Below are 18,853 nucleotides of genomic sequence, written 5' to 3' on the forward strand. Positions count from 1 at the left end.
CAATTGCAAGTGAAAACAAGCATTGGCATAGCCAATAGGTCTTGCCTTTGGGACCTTATAAGTGTTTAGCCATGCAACAGTTGATGTTGTTGCACCAAGGATATTATGCTGGATAACTTAACACTTATAAGGTCCCAAAAGCGAGACCTATTGGCTATGCCAATGCTGGTTTTAATTGAATCCTTCTAAAAAACAGATGTTTTAATTACTCCACCTCCCTCAGTAACAAACCAATAGAAAATATTTCTTGGTCACTGATAGTGGGCTTGCTTCGTGCTCATGACCACCTAATGCCATACATTTTTGTTTTTAGGTGTGTCCCATTCTCTTGCTTATCACTCCAACAAGGTAGAAAACTGCTGTTCTGCCGATCTTAAGATTCCTAGAAAAGAAGCAACTTTTTGTTTTTACTTCCATCTATGTCCCTGTGGACAAAGCATACATTTTATCGAGACTGCTACAGTGAAAAGTATTCATGCTTACAGTTCATTCAGAATGGCGTTGCTCATATAATCACAGGGTGCTGTATACATTACAGAATAATTATTAAATCTATATCAGTTCTAAATAAGGCCATTTATCAGCAAAATCCAGTTATTTAGCCTTCAAATTCTCCTGTCAAGCTCCTTGTAGTGATTTGCATTCTGCTGATCCTTTTCTTTTAACTCCATCGGTGCTCATAACGAGTCCACGCTCGCACCCGGGGCTAATTCCCCGCTGTGCTGAGGTTCTGAAGAAACAGGCGCGGTCATGACGAGCTCAGCTCGGCATGAGCACAGCACCACTGTGCTGTGTGACGAGCTGAGCTCTTCAGGAGCACCGGGGCGCTGTGCGCGCCCCTCAGGACTGCGAGGGAATTACGTCTGCTGCGAAGGGGTTAATTATCAAAACAAGGGCAGCAGCTCATGGCGACAACGTTTTTACACTTGCTGTGTTGAGGATTAGGGATTACATGCCCTCTCCTATCCGATCTGTTTTCGGAAATTATTGAAATCTGGGATTTTTACTCCGTAGTTGAATTCTCTATAAGCCTCTAGGACCTTCTAACCTTCAGAAGACAACTCAAGACCTGGCTGTTCGACTAGTAGCAACAGCACCCCCTTCCGCCCCACCCTTCAGCGCCTTGAAACCCTAGCGGGTATGTAGTGCGCTTTACAAATTATCTGATTGATTGAGGGTATTTAGGTTGTTTTGCTTTACAGCGCCAAGAAGCCACAGTGTACATCAGCTAAATAAAATAACATAACATTTGACATAAGTAAAGTTCCATATTTATCTCCATGTCTAAACCATAGGGCACACACCAATGCTGCTGCCTTTGTTCTACTGGGGGGTGGGGTGGATCTACAGAGAAGTCTGCAAAGATATTTAATTTCCCCGTTGTCCTGGTTCTGTCCCTAACTCCTGGAAAGGACAGTCCCAAACAGAGTAAGTCATTACAAGTGCTCCTCAGTGTCGGTACACAAACTAAGAGCTCTGAAGTCTGATATTTCTTGACCTTAAGTGGTGTTTCCAGTCTACCCCCCTCCCAAAGCCATGGAGCAGGACTATAGTATTTATTCAGAAGTATTGCAAGCAATAACTACATGGCTCTCACAACAATACAATACAGTTGCACAAATAGTATAAAGAAGTTCCCATGCACAGAGGATGCATGGAGATATCATAAAGGAACACATTCTGACACAGCACTAGACACCTAAAAGAACACCCCAACACACCAATGAGGGATATCTCACCACTCCACACACCTACAAAAACGTGTACTCACAACATGCTAACACTCCAGGTGGAACACAGAAAGAAAACGACCACTTGGTCCATCCCATTAAATTCAGTGGTTTGGTTCCAATGTAATCCTTCCCTTTGTACAAAAGAAAGGCTCCCAACAAATCTGTAGTTCTGCAACGCCCTTACCTATTCGTTCCACACCGTCCATTACTAATGCAAAAAGAAAAACAAAATATCTCCCCTGGCTCCAAAAACCTTTCCCGCTACACAAGTCCAAAATCCTCTCCTCCTGCATAAGACCAAAAAACATCTCTCCTGGCATGGCTCTAAACGTCTACAGAGTTCATCCTCACTTCTAAGGAATATCATCTTCAACCATGCCCTCACAACAATATTCTGTAGACTCCTTAATCTCCTCACAATATCCTTGCTCCTTTCATACTTTAATTCTGCTCCCTCTTCCAACCAAGAAACAATTTGACTTTGCTCTTCTCTGGGCTCACATAGATATTTGTTTGCCTTCCTTGCAGTACAGCAATGGAGATGCCTCACCGGTAACCAAACTTCCTTTCTTCAGCCACCACCCCTGCAAAACCAATCGTAATGTGTAATGGGCCGGTTGCTGATGGATAGTTCACGGCCGCCTTTTAATGAACAATTCCCCTGGAGTTGAGCGAAGTCTTTGTTTCGATGAATGCAAATATAGTTAACAAAGGGTAAACGACCTATATAAATTACAAGACTTTTTTAATAGGTACATTAGCTAAAACATTAATCATGGATCAATTTGGAGTGGTATATAGTGATCCATTTATCCTTCTTGGACTTTATACATTCAGACTAGTGGTCTGTTCGACACCAACTACAATGAACTGTCCTAATGAAACCAACATGTGACTAGACACAATTTTCTCTCAGGGCAGCTAAAATGCACATGGGTAAACGTTGGACAGGCGGGGATATAAGATGATCGCACACTCCGAATTCTCCTCAGGGTCCAGAGGGACCGGCATCCTACTCAGGAAGACGTCACCGTTTATGGTCTTACAGACTAAGGTAGACGATCAAGGGCGATTCGCTGCAGTACAAGGCCAATGGGAGGGTAGACTCCTAAACATAGTGTCGGTATACATACCCCCATCACTCCACTCTGTGGCCCTACCAGCACTCGGCGACTTCCTACTCACACTCCCAGAGGGGGACCTAGTCATAGGAGGGGATTTCAACACTACGATAGATGCTACGTTAGATAGATACCCTGCACGACTGCAGCAACCCGGGCCCACGCGCTTCCTGGGGTTCATACAGGCGATGGGTCTCATAGATATATGGAGACACACACATCCTACTGCTAGTCAATACACATATCATTCCATGATGCATGATAGTCTTTCCCGGATAGAGTATTTTTTGACGTTGGGAGCCAGCCTCCAAACAGTCGAGGAAGTGGACGTAAAACCAAGAGGCATCTCAGATCACTCCCAGATTGTGTTGTCGCTTACATGTCCGGAAAAAGCGAGACGGCGACTCTACCCCATTTATCCGGGATAACTTAGGGTTCCGGCCATTAAGAAAGAACTCCGTGCAGCAACAAAACACTATTTTGCGGAGAACGCGACTTCGGTAGAATCGGCTGTGATATTAGGGGAAGCGTACAAAACGGTGCTTAGGGGACAGACCATTGCATCCATTACTGGACACAAACTGTTGCATCAGAGGGAACTGACGGAACTAGAACTGGCACTCGCAGAGGCTGACACTGCTTACACTCACCACCCAAAACATGACGCAGCACATACTCTGAAGCTTTGCCAATGCCAATGTAAGGATTATCTCGAAAAACAGACCATGACCAACATAACACTGACAAAAAGCAAAATTTATGATGTAGGAGATAAGGCTGGCAAAATGCTGGCATGGCTGGACAAGAAGGGAGAGGGCACAAAGGGCATACAGCAACTGAGATAACAGGAGGGCTCTCTGCACTCACACCCGGAAGAAATAGTACAATTATTAGCGGAGAACTTCAGAGAGGTGTACACTCCCACTACAATACTGACAGAAGAGGAGGTACAGGACTCACTGGAACGGATTGAGATGCAGACTTTGACGCCGGAGACGGCATTGGAACTAGAAGGGGAGCGAACTCTTGAGGAGCTACAAATGGCAATTGCTGCTGTGCAGTCGGGGAAAGCACTGGGACCCAATGGGATACCCATAGAATGGTTCAAGCAAATGCCAGAAACACTAGGCCCACCCTTATTAGCGATGTATAACGAGAGTTTAGAGGCAGCCGAACTTCCGTTGGATCAACGTATCGCGACAATAGTGGCAATCCCAAAACCTGGGAAACCTCCGGCGGAGTGTGCATCATACCGCCCGATATCTTTATTGAACGCCGAGGCCAAGAGATTAGAAAAGTTGTTGGCGAACAGGCTGATTGTCCATCTACCACACTTAATACACCCAGACCAGTCCGGTTTTCTGCCCCACAGGAACACAGCGCTCAACCTTAGGCGAGTGCAGGGAGCGCTAGCAAGGGCCCCATTATGGCCCAATTATTAACAGGCCAGACGGTGATACTCTCATTGGATGCGAGAATGGCATTCGATATGGTTGAAAAGGAATATCTATTCGGAGTGCTGAAACTGGTGGGTTTCGGCCCCAAATTCTGTGCATGGATACGACTCCTATACACCAAGCCCGTGGCTCAGCTGACTGCGAATGGACACTTATCAGAAGAGATACCACTAGCACGGGGCACACGCCAAGGATGCCCCTTGTCCCCGTTATTATTTGCTCTTATACTGGAACCACTGGCAACCATGATTAGAATGACCCCGTTGCTTAAGGGCATCGACTGAAAGGAGGGATGGGAAGATCGCCTGCCGCTCTACGCTGACGACATGTTGGTGTATCTCAGAGTCAGAAAGCGCCCCGGTTTTTTCAACAGGTGGCAGCACAAGTGTCACTCCTTCTGTGGGGTAACCGGCCAGCCCGTATTGTTCAAGCAAAACTTTATAAAAGCTGGTACGAAGGAGGAATCTCACTTCCAGACCTCAGATTGTATTATTGGGCGGCGCAACTTCAGATAATAAACCAATGGATCCACATACCCCAGACTGACCCAGCATATAGGGCAGATAGGGAGCAGCCGGGAACTAATAATATGCTGGCAGTATTATATAACAAAGGATCAGTCTCGAAGTTGACTGGCCCTACTAGGCACACTGCCCAGGTTTGGCTGAAATGCCAGAAACCGGTCCCCGGTAGCTTGTCTCCTTTCTGGTGAAGGATTGGCTTGGTAGTTTAGTCTGCCCTGTTCCCATGATGCACTGGGCCAGGGACAGACTGATTTGCATATAGCCAGGTTCTGAGCTGGGATGGTGCAGTGAGATAAATAACGGTGATGGATCAAGCCCTGATCTTTGGACTGGGTAAGAGTGGTCTGCTTAATTCAGACACTCTGTTCATCACCACCCCCTTTTCTGAATCGTTTTTGGCCACTATAGGTGTGGCAGGGTATACTCAGACATGAGTCCCTTTCTCACTGCACCATCAGGATTCAAGCAAGCCGGGCCGAAGACGGCTGAAATGCCAGAAACCGGTCCCCGGTAGCTTGTCTCCTTTCTGGTGAAGGATTGGCTTGGTAGTTTAGTCTGCCCTGTTCCCATGATGCACTGGGCCAGGGACAGACTGATTTGCATATAGCCAGGTTCTGAGCTGGGATGGTGCAGTGAGATAAATAACGGTGATGGATCAAGCCCTGATCTTTGGACTGGGTAAGAGTGGTCTGCTTAATTCAGACACTCTGTTCATCACCACCCCCCCCCCCCCTTTTCTGAATCAGGTTTGGCACGCAGCACAGACTAAATTAGGCTGGAGAGGGGTGATAACCAAACTGACCCCATTATGGGACACCAAGACTCTAGTATTTACAACAAGGGGTGGTGAGGGACAGAGTCTCTGAATTAAGCAGAAAGCTCTCACCCAGTCAAGAGATCAGGGCTAGATCCAACACCGTTTTTTAGCTCACTGCACCATCCCAGTTTCAGAACCTGGCTGTATGCAAATTAGTCTGTTCCTGTCCCAGTGCATGATGGGAACAGGGCAAACCAAACTACAAAAGCCAATTCTTACACTGGGAAGGAAACAAGCTCCCGGGGACCGGTTTCTGGCATTACAGCCGTCTTCGGCCCGGTTTGCTTGAATCCTGATGGTGCAATGAGCAAGGGTCTCACATCTGAGAATACCCTTCCACGCTTAGGGTGGACAAAAATATTTACAACAAGGGGTGGTGAGGGACAGAGTCTCTGAATTAAGCAGAAGCTACTCAGACATGAGTCCCTTTCTCACTGCTCCATCAGGATTCAAGCAAGCCGGGCCGAAGAAGGCTGAAATGCCAGAAACCGGTCCCCGGTAGCTTGTCTCCTTTCTGGTGAAGAATTGGCTTGGTAGTTTAGTCTGCCCTGTTCCCATGATGCACTGGGCCAGGGACAGACTGATTTGCATATAGCCAGGTTCTGAGCTGGGATGGGGCAGTGAGATAAATAACGGAGATGGATCAAGCCCTGATCTTTGGACTGGGTAAGAGTGGTCTGTTTAACTCAGACACTCTGTTCATCACCACCCCCTTTTCTAAATCACCAAGACTCTAGGGCACTTACGACGGAGTAAAGGTTTCACGAACTGGGATAATATAGGAATATCAACGGTGGGAGGTTTGTGGGATAAGGGAACAGTGGTACCCTTTGAGCAACTACAACAACAGTACCAACTGGGCATGAAAGAAAAATGTAGATATCTGCAAATACGACACGCACTACTGAAGGCGATACCACTAGACACCGAAGTGCCGGAGGCTTCCCCGTTGGAAGATCGGCTGCTCACGGAGTTCATGGAGGAGAGGGCCACCTCATTCACATATCGGAAATTATTGAATAACTTACCGGACCCCACGGTCACACTCAGAACCAAATGGGCGACAGAAGTGGGAGAATTTGATGATCAGGAATGGCAGAAAGCAGTAGCGTCACCTTAAGAGGTGGGCATATCTAGTAGGCTCCGGCTGGTGCAACTTAAGATCCTGCACCGCATATATTACACGAGATCCACCCTACACAAACTACAGAAGGCAACACACCCATTCTGCCTTAGGGGATGTGGAGAAGAGGGTACCTTTCTACACACTATATGGGATTGTCCGGTTTTAGCAAGCTATTGGCAACAGGTACTGCGCACCATTTCACAGACAACAAAAGTGTCCCTCTTACCAGACCCGAAGAGGTGTTTATTGAATGTATGGGAGCCCACCGACCTTTCACGACACATGCAGATTTGGGTCACGGTGGGATTCCTGATTGCCAAGCAGGATATTGCTCAGAAATGGGGGGCGGCGGAGGCTCCAACTTTGTCATCATGGTGCAGGAATATGGATTTAACGATGGTCACTGAACGGACAGTATATGCGGCCAGGGGCAGCCCACACAAGTGGAATAAAATCTGGACACTGTGGAATAAGTTTCGGGGAGATATTTGTGACCACTGCCAGAGTCTGAGGAAGATACTGCAGATGAGGACGAAGAAGAGGGGTGAGGTACTAGTTGAGAACTGCAGGGAGGTAACTAGAGGGATGACGGGGCCCGCACACAGTAACAGAGACTGCTTTAATTGTGTAATGTGATTTGCCTGAACTGTGAAATTGCCTGATTTATGCTACGATGTAAACTGCCACTTTTTCTTGTTGTTTAAATAAAAACATTTAAAAAAATGCACATGGGTTTGGTTGGTAACATGTGAAAAATCAGGACAGCTGCAAATGGCTTAAGAAGCCTTCACGATTTCATCTCGGTTGGGCAAGGGTCACACATGCCCATCAAGCACAACACCTCGTGGCTCTCTTAATAGGCATCATAAATCCACTTTATTAACAAATGTACACTGACTTCTGCTGTAGCCAAGCTATCTGTGCTACCAAGTGAAGGCTTTGGGACTGTAAAAATCACACTTTAAACGTTGACGGAGATGCACTCCTTTCTTCCTATTCTTCCGAGTATGTTCAAACTTATTATTTGAATCGATCTGATTCTGATCAGCGTTCTGCAGGGGTAGCGCGGTTGTCTTGCCCGTGCCTTACGAACATTCTTAATGTTTTATTTCGACACCAGAATGTAAAGTTTTAGACATTAATTCTTCAGCATGGGGAGGTTGCTGATGATTGTGTTGCATTGTTGTTTTTTAGATGAAACAGGCTCCCGATGAAGGGTCAAGTATGACCCGAAATGCATTGAGCACCTAAAAGGAATCACAGAAGAATTTGTGGAAATTAATTTCTTTATGTATAAAACGTGTGAAATGAAATGTGATCATAATCTTATGAATATGCTTTGTTTTTGTGATGAGTAATGTCTAAAAATTTACATTCTGGTGTCGAAATAAAACATTAAGAATGTGCAACTCATAGAGATTACGTTGAGAAATTTGTGTTATTACAGAAAGGTATAACCTAAAGCTATAGTGCGTGGGGGGTCGAGATCTTGGGTCTCGAGATAGGGAGGTTCACTGTAAAAATCACAAACATATGGTATAGGACAAGTCATAAATCAATGTGCAATTTGCAATGTACACATTGTAAGGATGCCAAAGCATGAAACACCCCCACACACCTTCTGACTAGTTTGTGACCACAAATACTGCCCAAACTATTGACTGGGTTCGTAAAAGTCAAATGGGGGGCTATCCATTTACAAAGTGGGAACTGCCAGTTTAGGCTGTGGCCATAGGTGGGAACAGCCAGCAGTCTAGGCAAACACTGCATGCTCCCCATCACATTAAACATTTGATATTACACCTCCAGTTCAGCTCTAGGTTCATGGGGAGTTACACTCAAAATTAATTTTAATGAGCCATTGATTCTGCAGACCCTTACAAATTTAATGTTTTAATTGTAATAGATTAGCACGTGCAGTGTTAGCCAAAAATATAGTTTAAGGTCACAACAAAGATGCTGCATAAATATTTTTTCCAAAGCATTGGTGATATGAACACAAGAAAGTCACATTGGGCCCTAAATCTCGACTTGGTTTTGTGTAAGCTCATGTGACTGGCAAGTGCTACCTCTCAAGGTTTAGTGTTTTGTTCTATCCGGTGCAACAATTCTATCTCCTCCGAACACTACTTCAACCTCACAGCAAGCTCTTCCCTCATAAGGATAGATCCCTTGTAGTTCATTATCTACCAATTTCATAGATAATTTGCTGAAAATCTGCGGAATCACCTTTTTTTCATAACCTGCCTTCCTTCAAAGTCTTCTCCCAATACGTCTCCATCAATGTATCAGTGAATGCTTAAACGCATTCTAACTCCTTTAAAATGTTGTTTCACACTTATTCTCCTACTACATCGACCTAGATAAGCAATCTGACACAGTGTTCCTAACCCAGGCACCAATTCAACCTCAATAAGTAGGTCTGCGCCTGGGAGTCCCAACTATGGACTTTTGGAATAAAGAAGGCCTACTACCTAGTTCAAAGATTGCCTCCATAAAGATGTGTGGTATCTTCTAAATTTGAAGTGTATTCCACACACCAAAGACTTCTTCATAACTCCAGATCCATCCTGGACCTCTATTACTAATGCTTTGCCTACGTACCTTTTAAACGACCCCATATTCAACCCGTATAGCAACCTTCCACTTTGCCCAAATCTATGGACCATACCATCAGTCGACATAACGCTCTACCGTGTTTTGTGAAGCCGGGTCAACATGACTGCATTGGTCAAGCCTTACTTCCATTATCCAAGTCACATAAAACAACGAACCCTTCATTAGGTAGGCTTCTCACATGAACCGTTCCTTCACTGTATCCTTTTACAAATCTGGACAGAACAATAAAATGACGAGGGAAATCAGTTCAAATTCTAGTTTACGGTGCGTTAATAAAACTTGCCTTGAGCCAATTGGTTTGCAGTTGCACATTCTGTTTGCAAACAAGATGACCTAGAGATTATTCACCGTATGACTGAAACGACACTTTCTCACTGTAAAGCCACTCCTTTTCAAAGTGTAACACCTCATCCATCTGCCAGTGCTGTTTTCAGACATACCTTCCAAATATTAAAGGGTCGTCCTAAAAATATTCCATCAATTGAGACTCGCCAAACAAGTTGACAACCAGTGTCAGACCAAACGGCAAATTGCCATTCTGGTAAACTGAAATGTTCTCTTGCTCAAAATCCCATGAGGGTAGGTATGGTACCGGATAACTTAATATGCAGATGATATGCAGGGAGGTAAACACAAAAGAAGAGAAAACATCTAGCAGCTATTCAAAACTGGATACCTACTACCTGGACACACCTGTTTTGCTTTGGTTCACAGACAACCTGACCTCAGTAGAGGGTTTTGCCCAGAACAAAAGGAGACCACAACCTCTGCAACTCTTTCGCAAGGGTGTGCTTTCACCTCAGAGCGATTTCCCTCACCCTATCACTTAGTACAGATTCTAATTTGAGACCTCAGAGCTGCACAACACCTTCGAGATAATCAAACGACATATCTCACTAACAGGTTACAATGACAGCTCCAACACACTGCATCACCTTGGGTTGGTCACTAAGGTCAAATATAATGCTGAGTTCTTGTGATGAGTCATTCTAGCACAGTCTCCCAAAGCTCCCAAGTCCTGTCCTATGGTACAAAAACCCTTGTGCAACAACGCATGCTCCTAAAAACCATTTATGACAATCGATCATACTCAACTGGCCTATGTAAGACTGCTTCAAACTGACTTACCAAATACCACATATTTGCACACATGTATCACCCCAAAGCAACGCTAATTTAGAACCTGAATCCTTGATCATTTCTGTTTTACTTACCAAATTATGGGGGCTGCGTAAACTCTTTTTAGCTAACTCTTGGTAGTTCCATTCTTCTTCCAATTCACACTGTTGTTTCTCGTTTGGTTTACTTTCCACAACACTTGGAAAGGTGCCATTTTTTCCCCATATGCTTTGGAGACACTTCTTCATGCTAGGCAGTCGTTGGAATCAGTGAATTTTCCGTTACTCCTTCACCCTTAAAATAGCTTCACTACTCTCCTTTGCATCCATCACTTGACTTTACTCTTTACCAATCAAACAGCATTTGTAATGCCCGAAAATTCTTGTCTTGGTTCCTCTTTTTATCTTTCAAACATCCATAGATCGCTCTTTGATCCCTTGAACTGCACTCACAGAAGGATGTCCCTGGTCATAACCTGCAGTTATATGAACATCCATTATTTGCCCTTTTACTTCACTGTTGATTATTTTACTCATTAGCTACATTTAGGTCACTAGTTCAGAAAGCTTTTTTAAAACACCTAGAGAAAATTTTACTATATGCAATGCAAAAACAGGGGTCCTTACCAGGGGACCTGCCATTTGCCCTTTAAGGGTCCAGAGCACAAACATACCAAATAATGCACACTTTGTTAATTGCCCTTTACCTTGAAATTAGGCTTGCATAGTCGGAAGAAAAAGCAATAGGCTTGTGAGTAACATTTTGGTTAATGACGATAAAAAAGTTCACATGACAGCTTCACCCACACAAAACCTGCACTAAACACATCCCGGCAGCTATAATCCTGCTACTCCTACTCAGTCACTCAAGAGGTATCATTTCAGTATTGCATTGGCATTCTTTCCTCAGACAAATGTCATGGAAATACTTTTCAGACTGGTGCTCAAGCAAATGTCATGTGCGTACACTTGCTCAATAACCTCCTTTTACTTCAAATATCATGGCAAATAGTGCCTTTCCTCCAATAATGCATGAAGACTAGATGCTTGTCACCAACATCAGCTGTAGGATAGACATGCAAGGGAACTAAATGTACAAGCAAAGCAACTGTTCTACTACAATGGTCTACGAGTCATGAACAATGTCATCTCCAGCCCCCACCAGCATGATACTTCATGGAAATTACCAGGCTGGTGAAGAGAAATATTCAAATACACTTAGCACCCTGTGACCACTGCTAGCACAAGGGTATGTCACGGAGCTAAAGGAAGACACACCATTGGGGTGTGTTGGGGATATAGTTGTGGTTCGAGAGCTGCTAAGTTACAGTGTCTAGTGGTCAACTGGATTACCAAACAGGGTGGGTTTCTGGGAGACTCCACAACTGATAGCCTGAATTCTATGTACAGGTATTTACAACAAGAATATACAGACAGTGATTTTTTTCCACAGACTTATTACAATCAAAAACCGATATTAATGCACCAAGTGGATTTTTAATTGAAATGTTAGCAATGAATGTGGGGAAGTGCCTATAAATTGATTGTGACATCAAATGTAGGCCCTTCAAAAACATTCACACCACACGTCTATAGCCAGCAGCATCCAATGGTGAAGAATCGACATTTTAACCACAGCTTTCTGGTATAAGCTCATCTCAATATAACAAAAGGTTTCAGAATGTATCAGACAAAAACGTGACAAGACCTGGTAAAGTTGTACCTATCTGTCTTGCAGAGCATGTCTGAATCACAAGGTAGACAGAACCAACAGCTGCTAACCTTTACTTTAAAGCAGAAGAATGTAATGCAAAGTTCCAAAATACCTCTAAAACGACATCTACCAATAGAATGAGAAAGTAATTTTGCATGGGCCAACATAGGACACAAACCCATGATGTGCTGGAGGCAGGTGCACTCAAATTCCTAAGAAATCTGAGGCTTCCCGTGCAGACTACAACAAACCAACCACGTCTCTAGAAAGAAACAGAAGTGCTGCTTTTCCGATACCCCCAGAATAATAGTACTCAGAAATAATTCACTCTTAACACAAGAAAACATATTTTGTGTTGCACACTTTTCTTTACATTGTGTTTTCCTCACAGTACTGACACCATGATAGAAAACTGGACCCTGAAAACACATTCACTCACCATCAGCTGAATGCATGTGAGAGCTTCCAATCTGGTCCACCAGGAGCATGAAGACGAAGCCCAAGACCAGGGAAACGCCGATGTAGGCATGTAACCGTGAGTGGTCGTGGTTGTGCTCATGAACTGCAGATATCTCGGCTCCCTTCACGGCATCTTTCACATTCTGCGTCTCAGGAGCATCATGGTGCTTAGCTAGAGGAGAAACATATTTATTCAATGTTAGCCATAACAACAATGTTCAGCCATAACAACCCTCAAGATGGCACTGGACCAGGGGAAAAAGGCCGTCCTGATCCTACTCGACCTGTCGGCGGCCTTCGACACGGTCTCACACCCCGTGTTGATAGGCCGCCTGACAGAGTCAGGACTAGCAGGAACTGCCCTCGAATGGCTTAAAAACTTCCTAAGCCATAGGAGACAAGTCACCATGCTAGGAAACTACTGCTCGGATGAAAAAATCAAAGACAGGGGTACCACAAGGCTCAAGTCTAAGCCCGGTTTTGTTCAACCTTTATATGACCCCCCTGATCGAACTTATCTCATCCTTCAACATCAGCACAATATCTTACGCTGACGATCACCAGCTCATCCTAGTATTGGATAACAACTCTTCTAAAGCGGAGGAAAATTTAAGTAACTGCCTGACGGCAACCTTTGAATGGATGCGTACGCACCACCTTAAATGTAACTCAGGTAAAACTGAAATCCTCCCTTTTGGTCAAAACAACCTTTTCTCCCCCACCAACTGGTGGCCCCAAGACGCCGAAATCCCACCAAACACCATCACGTCGGCCCGCAACCTCGGGATAAGGTTTGATGAAGCCCTATCCTTTAAACAACAAGCAGGCACAGTGGCAGGGTCCTGCTTCAATATTATCAAAGGGCTTAGAAGGTTCTTCGATCTCCTTCCCCTAACAGCTAGAAAGACTGTGGCAGTAGCCCTCATCACATCCCGCTTAGACTACTGCAACAGCATCTATGCAGGCACAAACAGAGCCGTCCTGCACAAGCTGCAGATGGTGCAAAACGCCGCCGCCCGCCTAGTGCTAAGACTACCTAGGAAATCATCTGCCTCAAAAGCGCTCAAAACCCTGCACTGGTTACCCATCCACAAAAGAGTGCTTTTTAAAATCCTGCTCATCACGTTCAGAGCCTACCACCAGTCGGGACCGACATACCTGTCCCAAAGGTTTGGAAGATACACCCCCTCACGGTCACTTAGATCATCCAACCTAAACCTACTCTCAATCCCCAAATTTAGACTAACGACAAAAGGTGGAAAATCCATCGGAGTACTTGGAGCCAAAGCCTGGAACAAGCTCCCACCACAAATGCGCCTGATCCACTCCGAAAAACTGTTTCGCAAAACGCTCAAAACATGGATCTTCAAATCCGAAGACTCATTCTGTTTGGCGTTAATCTAACCCTACACTTTATTCATAGACCAGGATCTATGAATATGTTCTACCTCAAAACAGCATCCCTCCTTCTTCTTTTCGGGACAGTGATGTCTAGCGCCAATATGCTCCTTGGAGTGTAAGAGCGCTTTACAAAAACCTATTCATACTCATACTCATAAGCTGACCGTTTCACGATGCAACGCCTAATGAGCACTTTTCAAAGGACTTGTAAAGTGTCCATAAAGTATGCCTTGACAAAATTATCTGCACTTGGACTTAGAAACACTTAAATATGAGTAAATTCTTGAATGTCATTATACTCAAAGTTTTCCAAGGGCTCTCTTAAAAAGTGACTGTCAGCAATCCTGGAATTCCATTTTTCACGTCATACTGACACTATAAGTGGACAGGCCTAGATGCACAAAGGGTTTTTTGTGGATGCAAACCTTACAATTAGGTAATACACAGCTTTTGAAGCCAAATAAATTTAAAAAGGCTTTTCCAAAATGCTAAATCGGCTTCGAAATCTTAACCAAAGCACAGTTTGGTAGGTCACTAAATCGCAGATTATAAGGAATATGCTATGTAAACGTAACTTTGGTCGCAAACCACTGATCAGTTGCTGACTGACTACTAAGTTGGGGTAGTAACTAATTCACAACAGGGGGGGGGGAGGGGGGAGTTCCACTTGAACCCCTTCTTCCTTCAGAAATAGGAGTGAAAGCTTCTCTTTTTATTTTTAAAGCAGTTGCAGTTCCTTTAGAATCAAATCTTTTTTACTGGCAGAACAATCAGAAAAGCAATTACACAGCATGCCGCCTACAACCCTGGTGGGCCGGCGGGAAGTCTGGCAAGGCATAAGTAGCACTACACAGATCCGTACATTTGGGATACGGATTACACAGCATGTCGCCTACAACCAGTCATGGTTCTGCCGCGTCTGAGGATGTGGTGCTTGGAGCGGAATAGGTAACAAAGTACATGTATATTAATGCTAGAGCCAAGCTTCGCCTCAGGTTATCATCAGTGAAGTGCTGGTAAGGCAGTCAAATTGAAGATTTCAAACCAGAAAAAGGGATAAAACATACTCCGAAATAAGGGAAAACACAGTTCCATTAAAAAAACTCTGGCTGCTTTAAAAAAATAAAAAAGAATTAAGTGCTCCATTTGGAAAGCAATCACAGTGATGGTGGTCTGCTGCAATCCTTTGTAGGACACCATCCCTGTGACTGTAGACAATCATCACAGAAGGGTGGGAACGCTAAGGTACTATTTATCTAAAGCTTTTGAGGTTGCCGATTCCTTAGTTTTAAAAGCAAAAAACACCCAAAACGGTTCTCCTTAGTATTCAAATACCCCAAAATGAATAACAAAAAAAGGAAAATGGTTGTTGTGGTGGGCGGTGGTTTACGATATGCTCTCTGCAAAAGGCAATGCTGACATCCCTGTCACATGTCCGGTTACTGTATTTTAAGATCACCAGGACATGAGACCACCACTGACAGAACATGTTCCAGGTTACAACACAAAGGTGGTCGCATCCTTTTTGACAAACTTGAATCTTCAAGATGTTGACTGGATTATTCCAAAAGTGCCTACAGGTAGACAGACAAACCAGCCACAAAACGCCTATATCCGCAGATGAAATATCGGGTTCTTGGTGATGAAGCAGTACAACAGATACCAGTTGAAAATGGTTTAATCCAAAGAGATAGGCTATTAAAATGTATGGGCCCAGGCCTTTAGGGCTAGAGATTCTAGATGGGTTAGAGAAGCCAATAAAACTAGGATATTTACTTTGCCAGCATCTGAAGAACGTATTTCGGAGATTTGTAGGCCCTTGTTCTGGGTTTCATCATGGACCATAGTGATGGTTTGTGATTGTGTCTGGTTATTGAAGCTATGCTCATTGCAATTTAACCATTTTTACTGCATAAACACTTTACAGTATGGAACAAACAAAAAATAATCATTACAGACCTATCAAACTATGGTACTAAGAAGACCTTGCAGAACGGCCAAGAGCAAAATATTACGGTTAGCAAAGTTGTGAGATTGTATATAAAAGGGGGACAGTGTGTTTTGGAAACGAACCCGAGGCAGTTAGTGGAGCAAAGGGGAAGACAAAAGTCAAACACAAAGACCCTTTCAAACAACGTCTTGAGCTGAGGGATTGCAAGGCTGAAACTGTAAAGATGATTAAGGAAGGAACAGGTATGTCACGGAGGACAGAGAAAAAGATGAATACTTTTGAAAAGCTTTAAACTTTTAAAGACGTTGAAGTGCCCACAGCACTTCAGCCAGAAGTGGGAGGAAGAAGTTAATTTATCAAAGACAAAAGTGGAGACAAATCAACTAAAAAGGATAAGGCTAGTGGGATAGGTGGGTCCATCTAGTAAGCTTATAGAGGCAATGTCAGTATGGCCACCATCCTGAATGCCTGCTAGTAACGTAGAGCTGCAGCACAGCAGACGCAATCACGGTTTGGAACAGCTTGTAGATGAGACCAGCTAGTCAGCCCACTATGGGTGGTAATAACATTAATGATAAATCTTGTGTAAGAGAAGATGTTGAAAATACTTAAACCACTAGTCATGATTGTACCGCCTCATAACAATAAGGCCACAGCAGACAAATAGGTATTTATTTGCATTAGGCTAGAAATTTATTAAGTTGAAGCTAGGTGCTGGTCTACTAGAATGTCAGCAAAGTTTTTGACACAACTAAATTCAAACAAACATTGGCAAAGCCAACTGGTCTCGCCTATGAGAGCTATTGGCTTTGCCAATGTCTTTTACCCATGTTGTAGAGGAACATGGCTAAAAGTAATAAATAAATAAAAAAAGCACTTTCATGCAGGAAAAGGAAAAAAAAGCAGCGCTGACTGGGTCATAGAACTTTTTTTCTAATGGTTTGGGTTTGGGCTGGCAACACATACAACAGGGGGTTGGGGAGCCACAGGCGAAATGCAATACAGACAATGGGAGGGTGGTAGGACAGAAGCAACATGGATAACGGATTGGATGGGGGGTGACAAGGAAGAAGCAACATGGGCAACAGGAGGTGGGGGTGGGATTAAAGATGTAATAGGGTCACGTGGGGTAAGGTCTGTTTGGGAAGAAGCAACAAGGAACACAAGGGTAAGATAATAAAAATAGTATCTCAATTACGGTGTAAGCAGATGAAGGACCCTATTCAAGATGAAGCAATCAGTGTTTGGTCCATGCTTCAGTTGAAAGAAGAGGAAGTAAAGCTGGCATGCGCTGCACAATAAGGAGGCAGAAAATGAGTAATAAGGAAAGCCACAAATGGTAAACCATGAGCTATCGTTACGTTACGTTAAATTATTTGTACCGCGCACTTTCACCAACGGTTTCATGGCGCTCTTTGACAGGTGCAGTGATCAAGGTGAGGGAGTTATGCGTATACAGATTGGAATAGAAAGGTTTTTAATAATCTGCGGAAACAATCATAATTGGGGCATAAACGAAGGGAAGGTGGCAAAGAGTTCCAAGTGGAGGGGGCAAGAACAGAAAAACTCAAACCACCGTGCTTATTCCGCTTGAATTTGGGAATCACAAGGAGGTTGAGAGATGCTGAGCGAAGAGTTCTCGAGGGGATGTGGCGAGTCAAGGCAGAAGAGATGAAGGCAGGGGCTGCATCGGAGAGGGCCTTGAAAACTGAGCATGCCAGCTTGAAGGTACAGCGCTTGGAGACTGGGAGCCAGTGCAGACTACGAAGAAGAGGAGTGACATGCTGATGTCTGGGTTGGCGGAAAATCAGGCGGGCAGCCTGATTCTGCACCAACTGCAGTCGATGGAGGTGGCATGCAGGAATACCGACATACAGCGTGTTGGCGTAGTCTAACCTGGAGGTGATGAGAGCGATGATAACTTGAATCAGGGCATCTCTGGTGAGAAACCTACTGATTTTGCGGATCCGCCCGAGATGGAAGAAACAGGATGATGTGACAGAGTTGATTTGCGGTCGCATAGAAAGGTCATCAGAAATAATCACCCCCAGACTTTTGACTGTACTCACTGGGGTGGGTGCTGACCCCAGGGATGTTGGCCAAAAGGTGAAGTTCCATGGATGAGTGGGACCCCCTACAAGGACGAGCTCAGTTTTGGTGGGGTTCAACTTTAATTGACTGTGATACATCCACTCTGCGATGGTCAGCATGATAGACTGAAAGTTGAGACGGGAGGAAGGGAGGGAGTCAATGGGGAAAATTAACTGGAGATCGTCCGCGTAATTGAAGATTGTGACCGGGGAATTGCGGAGGGAAGATAAAAGGGGTTGTAGATACAAATTAAATAGAAGGGGGGAAAGTGCAGAGCCTTGTGGGACACCACAAGTGAGGGATGTGTAAGGTGCAGAGAAGGTGGACAAGTGGACAGATTGTGAGCGCTGGTCAAGAAATGATCTAAGCCAGTCTAGGGCCACCCCCTGGATACCGGCATTGTGGACACGGTCGATCAGGATGGTATGATCGACCGTGTCGAAAGCCGCCGAGAGGTCTAATAGGACGAGGGCCTGAGAGATGTTTTTATCTGCCCCTTTCCTGAGGGCGTCCATAACTGCTACTATGACTGCCTCAGTGGAATGGAGGGGTCTGAATCCAGCTTGTTGGGGGTCCAAGAAGGAGGATTGCTCTATAAAGGAGCTCAAGCAGCGGGTTACATAGGTCTCCAGAATTTTTCCTAAATAGGGGAGGAGGGAGATAGGTCGGTAGTTGCTAAGGGTTGTGGGGTCCGCATTTGGTTTTTTCAGAATGGGTAGAAC

The 18,853-nt window shown here is 44.5% G+C and overlaps 1 protein-coding gene across 2 annotated transcripts in view; it reads right to left on the minus strand.

Moving 5' to 3' along the window:
- SLC39A9 (solute carrier family 39 member 9) overlaps positions 1-18,853 on the minus strand; it is a 155,970-nt gene that overhangs the window by 77,899 nt on the left and 59,218 nt on the right. For both annotated transcript variants that reach the window (XM_086937040.1, XM_086937041.1), the window contains exon 3: positions 12,669-12,860. In XM_086937040.1, the coding sequence (XP_086793166.1) occupies positions 12,669-12,860 (192 nt within the window). The remainder of the gene's footprint in view (positions 1-12,668; positions 12,861-18,853) is intronic.

The sequence above is a fragment of the Lissotriton vulgaris genome, chromosome 9, assembly GCF_964263255.1.
Source record: "Lissotriton vulgaris chromosome 9, aLisVul1.2, whole genome shotgun sequence".
Taxonomy (NCBI): Eukaryota; Metazoa; Chordata; class Amphibia; order Caudata; family Salamandridae; genus Lissotriton; species Lissotriton vulgaris.